Source organism: Antechinus flavipes, chromosome 5 (genome assembly GCF_016432865.1).
Source record: "Antechinus flavipes isolate AdamAnt ecotype Samford, QLD, Australia chromosome 5, AdamAnt_v2, whole genome shotgun sequence".
Lineage (NCBI taxonomy): Eukaryota > Metazoa > Chordata > Mammalia > Dasyuromorphia > Dasyuridae > Antechinus > Antechinus flavipes.
This window is the reverse complement of record NC_067402.1, coordinates 70,413,706-70,427,826: the sequence shown is the minus strand read 5'-3', so window position 1 is coordinate 70,427,826 and position 14,121 is coordinate 70,413,706. Positions and strand designations below refer to the sequence as shown.

The 14,121-nt window shown below is 32.2% G+C and overlaps 1 protein-coding gene across 25 annotated transcripts in view; it reads right to left on the bottom strand.

Moving 5' to 3' along the window:
• CREM (cAMP responsive element modulator) overlaps positions 1 to 14,121 on the bottom strand; it is a 73,371-nt gene that overhangs the window by 7,954 nt on the left and 51,296 nt on the right. For 11 of the 25 annotated variants that reach the window (XM_052000539.1, XM_052000533.1, XM_052000541.1 and 8 more), the window contains 2 exons: positions 12,268 to 12,456; positions 840 to 996 (listed from right to left, as the gene is read on the bottom strand). In XM_052000539.1, coding sequence (XP_051856499.1) covers positions 840 to 996; positions 12,268 to 12,456 — 346 coding nt within the window. Of the gene's footprint in view, positions 1 to 839; positions 997 to 6,483; positions 6,614 to 7,221; positions 7,284 to 8,941; positions 9,105 to 10,459; positions 10,515 to 12,267; positions 12,457 to 14,121 lie in introns of those variants that run through there. The other 14 variants (XM_052000543.1, XM_052000549.1, XM_052000544.1 and 11 more) reach the window with 9 other exon arrangements.

The following is a 14,121-nucleotide window of genomic DNA, read 5'->3' as shown; positions in this document are numbered from 1 at the left end:
ATAATTACTGCTAACAATTATGGAGCACTTCAAGGTTTGCAAGGTGCTTTAAAAGTATATTAGCTCAGGGCAGGTAGATAGTGCAGTGGATGGAGCACTGGCTCTGAAGTCAAGGGGACCAGAATTCAAATACAGCTTCAGATATTTAACACTTACTAGCTGTATGACCCCAGGCTAGTAACTCAACCATACTGCCTCACTTAAAATAAACAAACAAACAAATAAATAAATAAAAGAAACATTTTTAAAAATATATATTGACTCATTTGATCATCTCCCTTCTTCCTCCATAGAGACAGGATGAGTATGAAACAAACTACTGATACTGACTGAATGAGTTAATATATTTTTGCTTAACTACATTACTTTTTCCCTTTTTGTTTCCCCAAGGGATGATTCTCTGAGAATGTAGAAATACATATGTGGAAATCAAGTGACATAAAAATAAAATATATTCATAAAATCTTTAAAATAAAATGTTTTGTAAAGAAAACTTTTTATCAATTATCATGAGGGGGGGAAATGATGTGATTGTGAAAGCAGTAACTGAACACCATCACACCATCCTTAGCAACAGGCAAAAATGCACCTCCTGTTGATGGGATAATTTTGACAATTGAGAACTCTGAATATAGGCCAATCTAATTTTCATTGAATTGGAGAATAAAGATTTATGTAAATATCAAAGAACACTTACTGTAGTCATTTATTTAAAAAAAAAAGAACCAACTATTTTAAAACAAAGAAGAAAACTCCTAACAGACAAGTTTTAGTAAAGTTTCTATCAGAGAAAATTTTGCTTTTTGCAGTTGTTTCAAATTTTCAATGAAACCTCTTACCTATTTTTCATAAGCCTTAATTCTCGTTTGCGGGTTGCCTCTTCCGCTAGTTGCTGTGGACTATGCAAACTTCCTGGAGAGGCTGCCATTACGACTCCCTGTGGCAAAGCAGTAGTAGGAGTTCTGATCTGGTAGGTTGGCATGTCACCAGTAGCTGCTGCAATAAAGTAAAACATTATAAATTTTATATAAACAACTTACAATTTTAAATTTCACACACAAAAAAAAAAAAATGACCTCAATGAAATGAATGGAAACACAAGTTATAAGGGGCTTTTGTAATCAAGGATAGCTTTGTCAAAAATTATGTCAGACATGTTTATATCAAATGAAAATTAAGACAGTTAATCCATCTGCCATGCAACCTTAGCATTATACAGTACCTTCTCTATTCTCCATAATGCTTTAACCATTCCCTGAAGTTTTAAGACTTAAAAAAGTATATTACTATTTTAGTACTGCAAAACACTAACTAGAAAGCTAACCAGAATCTTCCATTAATAAACAAGAATCTCACATTTCATATTTTAGAAAAGAAACAAATAGTTCATACCAGAGGTTTAACATCTCTGTATGTATGTATGTTTGTATATGTGTGTATATATGTTATCTATATAAGTACTGGTATATGATCATATGTACATAAATAAAATAGCTTCATGCAGACTTTCTGGAACTCATTTGTTCATTTGAAAAATGCTATTGGACCACTGGATCGCTAAGATTTCTTCTAGTCTTAAATTCTGTGGATCTAACTCAAGTTTCCAATAAATTCATCACCTATAGCTAAAGCATTCAACTACTCTAAGTATTTAATGAATAAATGCATAAGTTAAAAAATATGAAAGTTTTGGGTTAATGAAACTTCATGAACCACTACCCTGGGGTAAAAAAACTTGGCATAATCAAAAATATGAATTCATTGTGTTCTACTTATCAAGGTAAAATGTATGCTAATACATTTCAGATACCAGTTCAAAACAGGTTAAAATAGTTTTCTGCTTTTCAGTTAATCTTCCAAAATTCAACAATGTACAACATGTACATACCCATCTACTCTTCAGTTAACTAAGATTTTACTGTATCCTAAAGAGAGCACTGAGTTAATGTATCTCCTTCAGAGAGTGAGTTACTAGTACAATTTAGTTTAGCATAGTTTAAATAGGGGGAAAAAAGCTTTCATCTGCACATGTTTTTTTTTTTTTTTTTAAATATACTCTTCTAGGTTTTTTCTTGGAATTTTAAAATTTTCAAGATGAATTAAACAAAACTTTACATATTTTAAGTTTTCATGTTATAACAGATAAAATTTTAGAATGAACTCTTTTAATTATAAAAGGTGCTATATATAAATAATATATACAACATTTGTCTAATTAATAGATGATTCTAGATGGCAGATTACTGACAATTGCTAACTTAAGAATTTTTTGTAAGGTGTTATCAACATACATTATCACAATACCCTTCAGTCTCTGTGCTACTACTGTTAGACCCTAGTCCACATAATATATTTTCATTTAGATGTTTCTCAGGAACATTTATCTTTTTAACAAAGATGACTCCTAAAGAATTTAACATGATTTCACATAAAATTGTGTGTTCAAAAATACCGACTGGTGGCTCCCATAAGGAGAATATTTTGATCAAGATTAGGAAATCATTAAGAAGGAACCAAGGGCTCAGGATCACAGGCAATATGCATTGATTAAAGTACCTACTATGTGCCAGGCACTGTGCTAGGTGCTAGGAATACAAAGAGTGAAACATTCCTTACTCTCATGAAGCTTATATTCTAAAACAAAACCTTTATTTTAAGGAGATTCAGATAATTCAATTCTTTAAGTAAATCAAAGAATTAGAATGCTACTGTTGAAAAACTAATCATCATTTTCAATTCTTTCATTTTATGCAGGAAAAATTAGAGGCCAAGAATGAATGAGTGATTTGCTCAATATTCTATCATGTTGGTCCAGATTACACCACGTAAGTGTACAACTAAGGTTTTCATTATTCATCTTCACTTTGCAATATTTGGAATTATTTCTTTTTGTATTATATAACACAGTTTGAACAAGCAATCTTCAAGTATATTCTTGTCTTCACTGAAAATATTCATACCTTTCACTACCACCCAGTGAGAAGTTGCTTAGCTATGTAAATAAACCAAATGAATATAATATTTCTATGCCCTTACAAAACCAACACCTGCCATGTCAACTATTAAAGGGTGCTCAAAATACTGTAAGTTTCACTATATCAAATGTTTTGTAAAATAGTTTGTTGTTACATAGGATCAGTTGGAAAGGGACATAATATAATGAAAAAAGGACAAGAACTGGAGTCAGGCAGCCTGGATTAAAATTCTCTGGCAACTATTAGATGTATAGTTAGATAAGACACATAATTTCTTAAAACCCTGAGCAATTCTTTTGAGACTATAAATTAAACAATTTGCCCATTTCTACTCATAGATCCCAGAAGTTCCATGTAACAATGAAATCAAAAGTCTGGAATAAAAAATGATCCCTAAACCCAATCAGTTGAGGCTTGAAAAAAGTTTCCCCCCCACCCTTGGAGGTTTTTTGTGATATGACTGAGCATCTATATGAAAAAGAAAAAAATGTGTTTAGCATAAAATACAAAAATACTTTCTATCTAATTCATTTCCAAGTAGGCAAAAATTAACCCCTCAAATTGGCAAATGCCTAGTAAATTCAGAATTTTTGGCTTTTCACTGTTATTTTTTTTTAAATAATTTTTTAAAAGAATCTTTGGAAAAATATACAAACTTTCTTAACAATATCAGCAAATTTCGTGGAGAGTTCAAGTGAGTAAAGAATCCATGTTTACAGAAACTAGTCTTTTTCGAAGGCTTCCTTTTTTAAACTATCCCTTAAGATCATGGATTATTTAAAATGAATTTTAGAAGCTGAAGATATCTGATTACCAAGTGTTACCTAACACCCAAATCCTGATATAAAAAGCAAACACTTGTATGTTCCTCTCATAGCCTTACTTGACAAGTCAGATAGGTATCCTATAGTCACATATGAAATTCAAATTGTGTATTCCAACATTTTGAAGAAAATCCTTTAAACTCTTGACTTGGATCCTTAATTAAATACTTCTTATTGTACACTCTAAAAGAAAATGTACCAAATTGTGGAATACAGAATATAATAATGTTTCTGTCAAAAATTTCCCCTGTAGAGCATATAGGAGAAGCAATAATAAACTCTTGTTTCTTTTAAGAAAATCATTGTCAAATTACTCTATCATAATATAGTTAGCCAATTTCTCAAAAGAATAAAAATATTTGTGTGATTTTTTTTTTAAGCTTAAGATTACTTTTAAAATTAGTATGAAAATTAAGAATCACAGAAGACCAACTAGTAAGTAAAATAGCAGGACACACAATGATCCACAAGCAGTACAGGAGCAAAGGAAAACATGAAATTTCATAAAAGATACATTCTGAAAGATTTCTAAATTGGCTAATTTATTGTTACTACAAATGAGTATTTACTGATTCTCCAATAAATTCAAAGAATCATCCTCTACAAGTTTCCCATCACATCTGGTCCAAGAACAAAGTCATTACAAAGTGACAATGCTTAATTAATTATTCCAACTTGAAAATATTTCAATTAAATGTTTATCATTTTACCAAATAAATATTATAAAAGGCTACTAAAGGCTAATGGGAAGTTTTTAAAAGGCATTTTCTTGTTTGGCTTTATGTTCTTGAGGTCCTTTTTAATTTTATAACTCCTCCTTATTTAATGAGTATTTTCAATCATTGAAATAAAACATGAACCATGTGCATTACTAGTGTTGCTATTCAAAGTTATATAAAGTGCCAAAGAAATGGTTTCAATATGCTAATATATATAAACTCAATAATGTCTTCCAAAAATACTTTAAAACTAAACAGAAAATATCTGTTTCATCTCTTTAGAATAGGAAGTCTTAAGGATTAATTACCTTATTTTAAAAACATAATATGTGCAGATGTGTTTCAACATAATTGATCTTTTGTAATCGTATAAATTTTGTGAATTTAAAAACATGGAAAAAAGAGAGCTAAAGGTTTCACCAGACTACAAAAAAGGGATCCATGACACAAAAAGATATTAACTTTTGTTTTAGAGTAGCAGCATCTTTCAATGCTAATTCAAATACTCAAACAATATTTTCTTTATGAAAATGCTTTATTGTGAAGAAACAGTGAGGTAAGGTAATTAGTTAGAACCCTAAAGATTTGCATTCAAATACTGCCTTGGATTTAAGCATTAGTGCAGCCATGGGCAAGTCACTGCTCAGAGCTCCAGGAACTAATTCTCCAAGACTATATAAAGTAGCAGAAAAAATAATGATCTGCTTTGCTCAGCGAAGGTCATCACTGAAAGCTATGACATAGGGACCACTTTGGACATGTTTATGTATAAACATAAGTATATAGACACAGATATTCATATTTATGTACATATAATTATCCTTGGCAATTTCTAGAAATCTGACATTTTAAAACTGCTTATCATATTATATGAAGCACTATAGAATTCACATGAAAAGCTGACTTTGGAAATAGGATATGCCCTTCATAACAGTACTGCCCAGATTACTACTGTCTGCTAAACATAAAATGCTATTAGTAAATCAACTAGTTTTATTATTTGGAACTATTTTTTAAATAGCTGCTTGTAATGCAAAAATTAAAAGTTTGTTCAATTTAATTTTAAGCAAATTTCTAACTACCACATCTATGACTCCTCTTCTTATAGTTCTACACTTTAAAAAATTTTTCATTATAATTTTTTCATGCCCATATTAACATTCACACTAGAGGTTAAATGGACTCAGTGAGAGCAATACCAGTTACTAATTTTAGAAATAAACAATCATTTTAAATCTGTGAATTATATTACTGTTAGAGATTTAAAATTATACATATAGCTAATAGTTGTTTTCAAATACATCAAGAAAACTAAATTTCTAATAAAAGCTCCTTCAACCTAGGATTCACAACTTTAAATTACAGTTTAAATTAAAAAAAAAAAAGTTTGAGGTTAAAGAGTAAAAATTAGAAAATAAATTTTATTCAGTTTCTACTCATTTACTTTTAAAAAGCTAAAACAAAGCATACTTAAATAAAATATAATACATGCTACTATTCCAGAAAGGGACTTAATTGAAGTGACTCTGAGGTGTTAAATCAGTGTCAGGTCATCCTTCACAATTAACTCAGTCCCATTGTGAAATTTAGAAAAGTCAATATTAAACACCTGTTTTATCTAAGTTAATTTTTAAAAAAAGAAGTAAATTTCTCAAGATTAACATGTCAAAAATATATGTTAAAACTATTGAATAAAAATATTCTCAAAGTCAGGTGGTAATGAGGGGAAAAAACCCACATACAACACAAAGTATTTCCCTCACTGAGCACTAGAGAGCACCCCACTATTAGTAAGTTCCTCTACGGCTGTTTAAAACAGACATTCTATATATAGTTCTTTCTTCATAAGGCATGTCAATGAGCTCTCTTCTTGAAAGGATTCTCAACTTTACCATATAAGCTTGCTACATTATCTCCTACACCTTTGCTCATGCCAGCATTCCTGCTTTTAAAGCAGATACTTACCTTGAAAGAAAAGAAGCAAAGTAAAGTTTTTGTCTACTGAGGTTAACAGCAGCCTTGCAGATGAAGAAAGCCAGCCACTTAACACTCTCTATCTATCCAAAGCATTTGGCCAAGCAGAAAGGAACTGACTAACTCAGAGCATGACTCGGAGCTGACGTCAATGTGCATCTTGTTTGGAGTTTAACTTTTCCACTTCCCTACTGAAACATGATTCCAGGAAATTTAATGACGTCAGTCTTTTGAACTCAATTAGCTGAGGAACAGACCATTTTAAAACAGAGGAGGAAAGAAACACATAAGCACATAAGAACATGAGAACAACAGCTTTTTTCTCCTGTTTTGAGCTATATTCTTAGGCTTCAGTATAAAATTTTTTCCAAATCTTATTTCACTTCCTACGCTGTGCACGTTTTTCACTGGTTTGCTGGGCTCAACTCACAACAGGTTGCAATAAAGTGACATAATAGTTTATTCTTGCTGAGCATTAGTCTTAACTACCTGAATATTCATAAAAGAAAGAAAAAAAAAAGACTGTCCTGAATAAGCAATGAAATGCAGAACTGCACTGTGTAATTACATTTCAGTGTTACAGTGGTGAAAAGACTGAAATGGATAAGATTTATTTCTGCTTACAATGCTAAAATTCTTATTCTTGAACAGTGCCTAGACATTCTTAATGTTTTATCTTTAATTCACTACGCAGAATGTATTCTGAAAACTCCTATGTAAAATTCCTACCTGTGTCATCTCCAGTTACAGCCATGATCAGCTAGCTTCTGCTACAGAATTTTCTTGTTCCTCTAAGACAGTTCAACAGAAAATGTTCCAAACTAGCAGCATGTACAGGATGACAAATAGGAGTACTGACATCACAATGACATCACTGGCCTATCAATGCCATCAATTTACTTTTGTCACTGAATAGTTCATTGCAACAGAAACCTAATGAAAAGCTCCTGCTAATGACAATCACTCCCATTTCTTCCAAAATCTACTAATAAAACTGGCTCTAACAACTCAAAGAAAATGCCAGCCACACTAGCTTTAAGAACTAAAGCCCCTTTAATGTTATTTTATATTGTTTTGCTGAAAATTTTGATACAAATTTTTATGAAACCTAAAAATACATTTGATTTTCTTCATTTATGTACTAATTTGTAGATTAAAACATTTGGGGAAAAGAAAGGCTTAAGAAAAACTAATTTAAAAATGAACATGAAATATTGTGATTTTCTGTCCTGCAAAGGGAATTTTTTTTTTTGATATTACATCAATTAGAGTTTTCTATGCAGGTATGATAGCATATTCTACTAATAATATAGCAGATATTGTAATTGTTTTGATATTTTTGGTCACTTACTATGCCAGAACATTCGACATCTTATTTTAGTACTCTAAAGATGCATGCTATCCCTCTCTACTGACAGAGAACATAAACCCTTTTACTCAGATGCTATTTCTTTAGAGTCACTACGGACAAAAAAATCATCCCCCTGTGGCTGACCTGGCTCCTCAGAATCTAGCTAAGTTGGTCCCTGGACAACAAGACAAGAATGAAGTGTAACGCAGGCCTATGCTGGCAAACTTATCTCAGGTTAGTAGGACCACTCTGACCTTGCATTCCACAAGCATAAATAGTTCTTTGAGAAGTTAGGCTCTCAAACATGCTACAATGAATCATCAGAATGAATCTTTAAGATTAAATTATTACTGCTATAGGAACTTTGTAGGTATGTTTCATCTTGCCTCACTTAAAAATGTATTTGAGAGTCTAAGCATAGCTAATAGTGATAATTATGGACATTAAATTTTTGTTTAAATATCAAAAACTGTCTCAACAATTTTTTGGCTTTGCTTTAAATACTGCAACAATGTATCTGTCCTTCATTTACTTTCTGAATATTTTGTTTCCTACTCTGACAGAATTTAAACTCCCTGAAAATGTCCTGTCTCTTTATTTGTATTTGTGTTTGTATCCTGGGGGCATGGAGGAAGTTAGCACAGTACCAGACAAAAAGGAAGTATTTAAGAAAAGCTTGCTGACTGATGGCTCTATGGGTAAACCATAATATACTTCTTACTAAAAGGAAGCCAGCAGAGAGGATATAGAGATGGCCTTGAAAAGTTAAGAAGACCTAGCTTCCAGGGCTGTCTCTTACATCCCTCTGGGAAAGTCACTTAATCTCTTACTGCCCCAGGCAACTCTCCAAAAAGATTGAAAACTACAGCAATCTGAGTTGTCAATCTTCATTAACAGGGGGAGTTTGCTCACCAGGAGTTCCTTAAACCAAGAGAATACAAGTATAGACAAGAAACAAACAAACAAAAAAACAGAGAGTCTGTGTATGTTTGTATAAATGCCTTTTCCCCCCTCGCAGCAATCATTTCCCATAATGCCAGCCACGACATGCCACTCTCCTCTCCACTCTTGCTAGTTCAGACCCTCATCACCTCTCACCTGGACTATTTTAATAGCCTCCTAATTGGTCTCCCTGCCTCCAACCTCTCCGGTCTCCAATCCATCCTCCACGTAGCTGTCAAATTGATATTCTTAAAACACAGGTCTCGCCATCATGTCACTTCTCTGCTGAAGGTATGCCAGTGGCTTCCAATTGCTTCTAGGATAAAATACACACTCTTCCATTTGGCATTTAAAGCCCTTTACAACATGGCTCTAACCTACCTCTCCAAGATTATTAATAGCAGCACACTGCTCTCCATCACATGCACACTCCCTCTCCTGCCTCCATGCCCATGCATGTGCTGCCCCCCTCCCAAGATGGAATGTATCTCCTCTTTGACCTCTCCCTCCTAACTTCATCACTTGTGTCCATATGCCTCCCCTTCCCTCCAGCCCCTGCTCCCAGCTGCTGCTCTCTAAATGCAATTACTTTGGCCTTACTTGGTATTTTGGAATTTATTTATCTTGGGGTTCACTGTGTTCCCCTTGATACAGGGGAAATGTTAGGGCAATTTTAAGCTATTAAAGGTTACCATAAGCTCTATGATATTGGGGACTATCTCATTTTTGTATTCATATATCCAGTTCCTTAGAACAAAACCTAGCACATAGTAGGTGCTTTAAAAAATGTATGTTCAGTGAATAAATATGAGAGAGATGGTAAGGCCAGCTATAGATAGTTTAGTTCAACTCATCCCCACTAATGGAAAACTAAATCAAAATAAAAATTTTTGTCCTACCAACAATGGGTCTATACCAATCTTATTAAGAGCTCAAAAGTTATATATTATATTATCACAATAATGTTAAAAATAACACACTTCAAAGAAAGAATAATTTTCATCATTTTACAAATGAGGATACAAATTTTTAAAAAGTAAACTAAATTTCTAAAAGTGATCAAGTTGGTAGTATAACAGAAATGACATATGTATCCCCACATGAATGTTTAGTGCCCTGAATTAAACATCAGGTATCTGAAGTTTCCCTGGGAAGTTTGATGAAGATCTGAAAGACTAAATGGATATAGTAAAGTTAAGTTCATTTTGAATTCCACAGGGAATAACCACGTTATGCCTCTGCTTCCACCCTGAGTAGACATGAATCACTGGGAAGATCCTAAAGCCTCTATTAATATAAAAGTAGGCCCGATACACAGTCACCAAATTTTAGGGGCTTTAGAGTCATCTCATGCAGTCTTCTCATTTTACAGATGAGGAAACCAAGGCTTAAAGTGGTAAAAACACTTTCCTTCAAGGTCAGAAAATAAATCGCAGTATCAATACTAGATTTCAGATTTCCTAATGCTTACCCCAATACTCTATTAAAAATTTATTACTTTTTGGTGGGGTTTTTGTTTTTTACTAAAAATAATGCTATTACTGTGTTCTTCTAAGGGACAGTTTAAAACCAATTCCCCAGGAACCTAGTTCCAGTCTGGACAAAGCATAGTGGATTGTGTGTTGGCCTTGTGTTCAGGAGAACCTGAATTCGAATCCTGCCTCGGACACTTACTAGCTGTATGATCCTGGACAAGTCACTTAACCTCTTTCAGCCTCAGTTTTCTTATCTGTAAAATGGGGACAACAACAGGGTTGTGAGGATCAAATGAGAGAATATAAGTAAAGCGCATTGCAATCCTTTAAGCGCTATGTAAATCTTATCATCATCATTATCATCATCATCATCATCATTATCATCATCATCATCATCATCTACTGACAGAGTAGTAAGACTGGTTGGAAAAGTGACAACGTATCCAGAGGTCTCTTGACTCTAAATGCTGGCAGAAGAACAAAACTGAGTTTCAATCTGACATAATTAAATTGTATCATTTTAATGCCTCAATATTTAAAATACTCATAGTTTATTTTTTCTCTTATCAGTTTTGTACTTTATCCAGAAATAAGCTTATTGCTTTTTTAAAAAGCTACGGCACAAAATGAGAGATTGCAGTAGGGAGCAACTTATTGTTCACCATCTTAGAAGTTATAACTTTACCCTATACCAAATTTATGCTAAGAGTCAAATAAAACAAATATTTACTTTAGGGGAAATTTCTGATAAAAGACGAGGGATATGCTATCTATGAAGGATTGGGTGTATTATTAACAGTTCTTCAAATATTGTGAGTATATTCTGGATAAGTTATATGATAGGCAAAGCTTATAAAAAGAAAAGCAAGTATTTTCATGTTATGTATCTGCTATAAAAGCTGCTATTTACTGTTGCAAAACTAACCGAGTAAAGAGCTCAGCCTGGTAACCTTCAAAACCAGTGTCACAAATATGTACAATAAGTAAACACACCATTCAAGAAGAGAAATGAAACTTGGGATTTTAAAAAGTTATCACTTCACATAAAATAATAACACACCTGTACAGCACTCTCAGCTGACTAATCTTTAATGCCCTTTCAAATATAATTCATCTAACTGAACAAAATTATTAAAATGATTTATAACAAAGTCTATCAAACTGTTTGGTCATTCTAATAGCATGGAATTAGTGCACAATTATGCGTTCATTTTATTTCTATGTGCCAAAGAGTGTTGGGGTAAATGAGAAGGGAATTTGGAAAATGTAATCTAGACCTGTGATTTCATTGATTTAGGGAACTCCTCATGTGGAAAATCCCTCCACTGATGTAGATTTGCAATTCATCTGCAACTTAACAGTCTGATACTGAGAGATTGACTTGCCTATAGTCATAAAGCTAATATGGAGCAGAGGCAGGGCTTAAATCCAGGTCTTCCTTTCTTCAAGGCTGGCCCTCTTGAGTATCAAACTCACTAGAGAGAAAATTGGTACTTGAGAATTCTATAACATTAAAGATTAGTGAAATCTGGATTTGTTTTGAAATTATCTGGTGGCAATTTGACAGCAGTACGATGGGTAGGGGAAAAAATCCACCTCAACCATTAGACTGTGATAAAACTAAATTTATCCTAAAAGACATGCAACAAAGATTTACGTTCTTATCCATCAGAGACCAGGAATTTGTAGAAATCCAATATACATTACTGACCCAAAAATTAAGAATATTTATTTAGTGGAGTAAATCAATAGGATTTGGATGTTGTCATTTTATAATTTTACATTAGCTTTAATTTTTCTAAATGTTCCCAAAATTTTACTACTTAATGGGAATTAAGCAATTTATGTAAATGGTTGTTTGATATACTAAGATATTATATCTTCCTTAACTCTCTTCCTTATTAAGTGGCCAATAAAAAATTGCTAATGTCATTTGAAAAGCCACACCACCAAGAAATGGTGTGAATCATTAAAACTATCTAAACTTATTGTATTAATAAAATATACCTTGGACAACAACCTGGCTGCCTGGTACAAAGAACTGCTGTGTGCCATCAGCTGATTGTGCTGCATACTGTACAATTGTAGCACCTGGTGGAGGAGCTCCTGAATTTGTCATTGTTAATGTCTGTAGTCCCTGAACACCATCAGATCCTGGATTAGAAATCTGGATTGTTCCACCTTGGGCTATAGCAACTTAACAGAAAAAAGAAAAGAAACATTAGAAACTGTGAAAAATCATACTTAATAATCCTGAAATGGAAAACACACACTTGGATATTTTAATTCTCAGGTGGCTTTCTATTTTTCAAATCACCAGGGCATCTCTGCCTTTCTAAGTGGCATTCTTTTAGTGAACAGATGAGGATCATCAACTTAAGTCAAGGAATATTTCTCTTAAAAGGACCTTAAAGCTAATTTTATAATGTTCTTTTTGAAGGTGAGATGAAAGGTAGGTTTGGGCTTAAAGAAATTTTAGATCAAATAATTATTCAATCATCTTCCTGGTTAACTGATCTTTCAAAAGACACTGAAAGAGCCTCAAAATTTTTCATGGCACCCATTGAATTTGTTGCCACCACACTCTTTTCTCCATTTGTCCAGAATGATTTGAGTAAATATTAAAAGTCAAAGAATGGTCTAAAGGGGGGCTCCTTTACAATTCTAATTTCACTGAGGCACTTTTAATAGCAGAAAATCAATATATTTTTTTCTATTAAGTATATCTGCTATTAGAAACTGAGAAAATTTTTGTCTGATAATGTTTCTACTAATGAGTAATAAATCTGTACTTTGTTCTGTTTGAGTAATCATAAAAAAGAAAATAAAACTTTAATTCTCTTATATATGATTTTAAAGATCTTTATATATTATATAAAGATATAAAGATTTTAAAGATCTTATATATGATTTAAAATATAAGATTTAAAGAGATTTTAAATTCCACTATAAGATGTGGAATTTTAAAAAATCTTCAAATATTTTTCAAAGACAGGCTCTAAGTAGTTTTAGCTTTTCTATATCTGACAAGAATATGTAATGGTATTTTGGACAGAATACTACCTTCTTAAAAGCAATAGGTTTTATAGTCACATTTTTAGAAATAGTTTAATGTTAAAAAGAGAAAACTAATAACCATTTTCAATCACCAAATTAAAATATCTTTTTTTTTGGTGAGAGATAGAGAAGATTTAGGATTAAAAGCCATGTTTTTTATGACTAAGGACAGACTTAAGTGTAATAAAGCATCTTTTTGTGGAAAAGGGAGGTCCTTTGTTAAAAGCCTAAAATAATCAAATAGACTTTAAAATGAAAAACAAAATAATATGCTAGAAAAATAATATAACCACAAAAACATGAAATCTGATAAGCACAATAATGTAACAATTCAATTTAAAACAAAACATTCAGAACAGATGGGGGTCAATTTCAAACTTCCATTCTTAGAAGAAGCTAAGTAAATGATCTTTTAGTGAGAGATTCATATAATTGGGGGAGGGGGAGAATTCCAAATAAACATCCAGGATAAATTTTTCAACGAAAGGTTCAGGTATTTATACAATGACAATTAAGAGTTCCTAAATTTTGGAATAACACTGGATCTAATTTAGATGAAAAAAAAAAAAAAGAGGAAACTCTTATAAAATAGTTAACAAAATGTCACTGAATATATTTGGTATGGAATATGAATAAAATATCTGTCCAAAGACAGAAGGATTTAATGTTGAACTGAAACGTTATTAAAGTCTGATACCCACAATATTTGGGAAATGTATTTATATTTATGTTTACTGAATTTTCAAATGAAGTCTTTTTGTTTTAATTCTCATTGAAAATCATTCTAAAATACATTAGCCCACT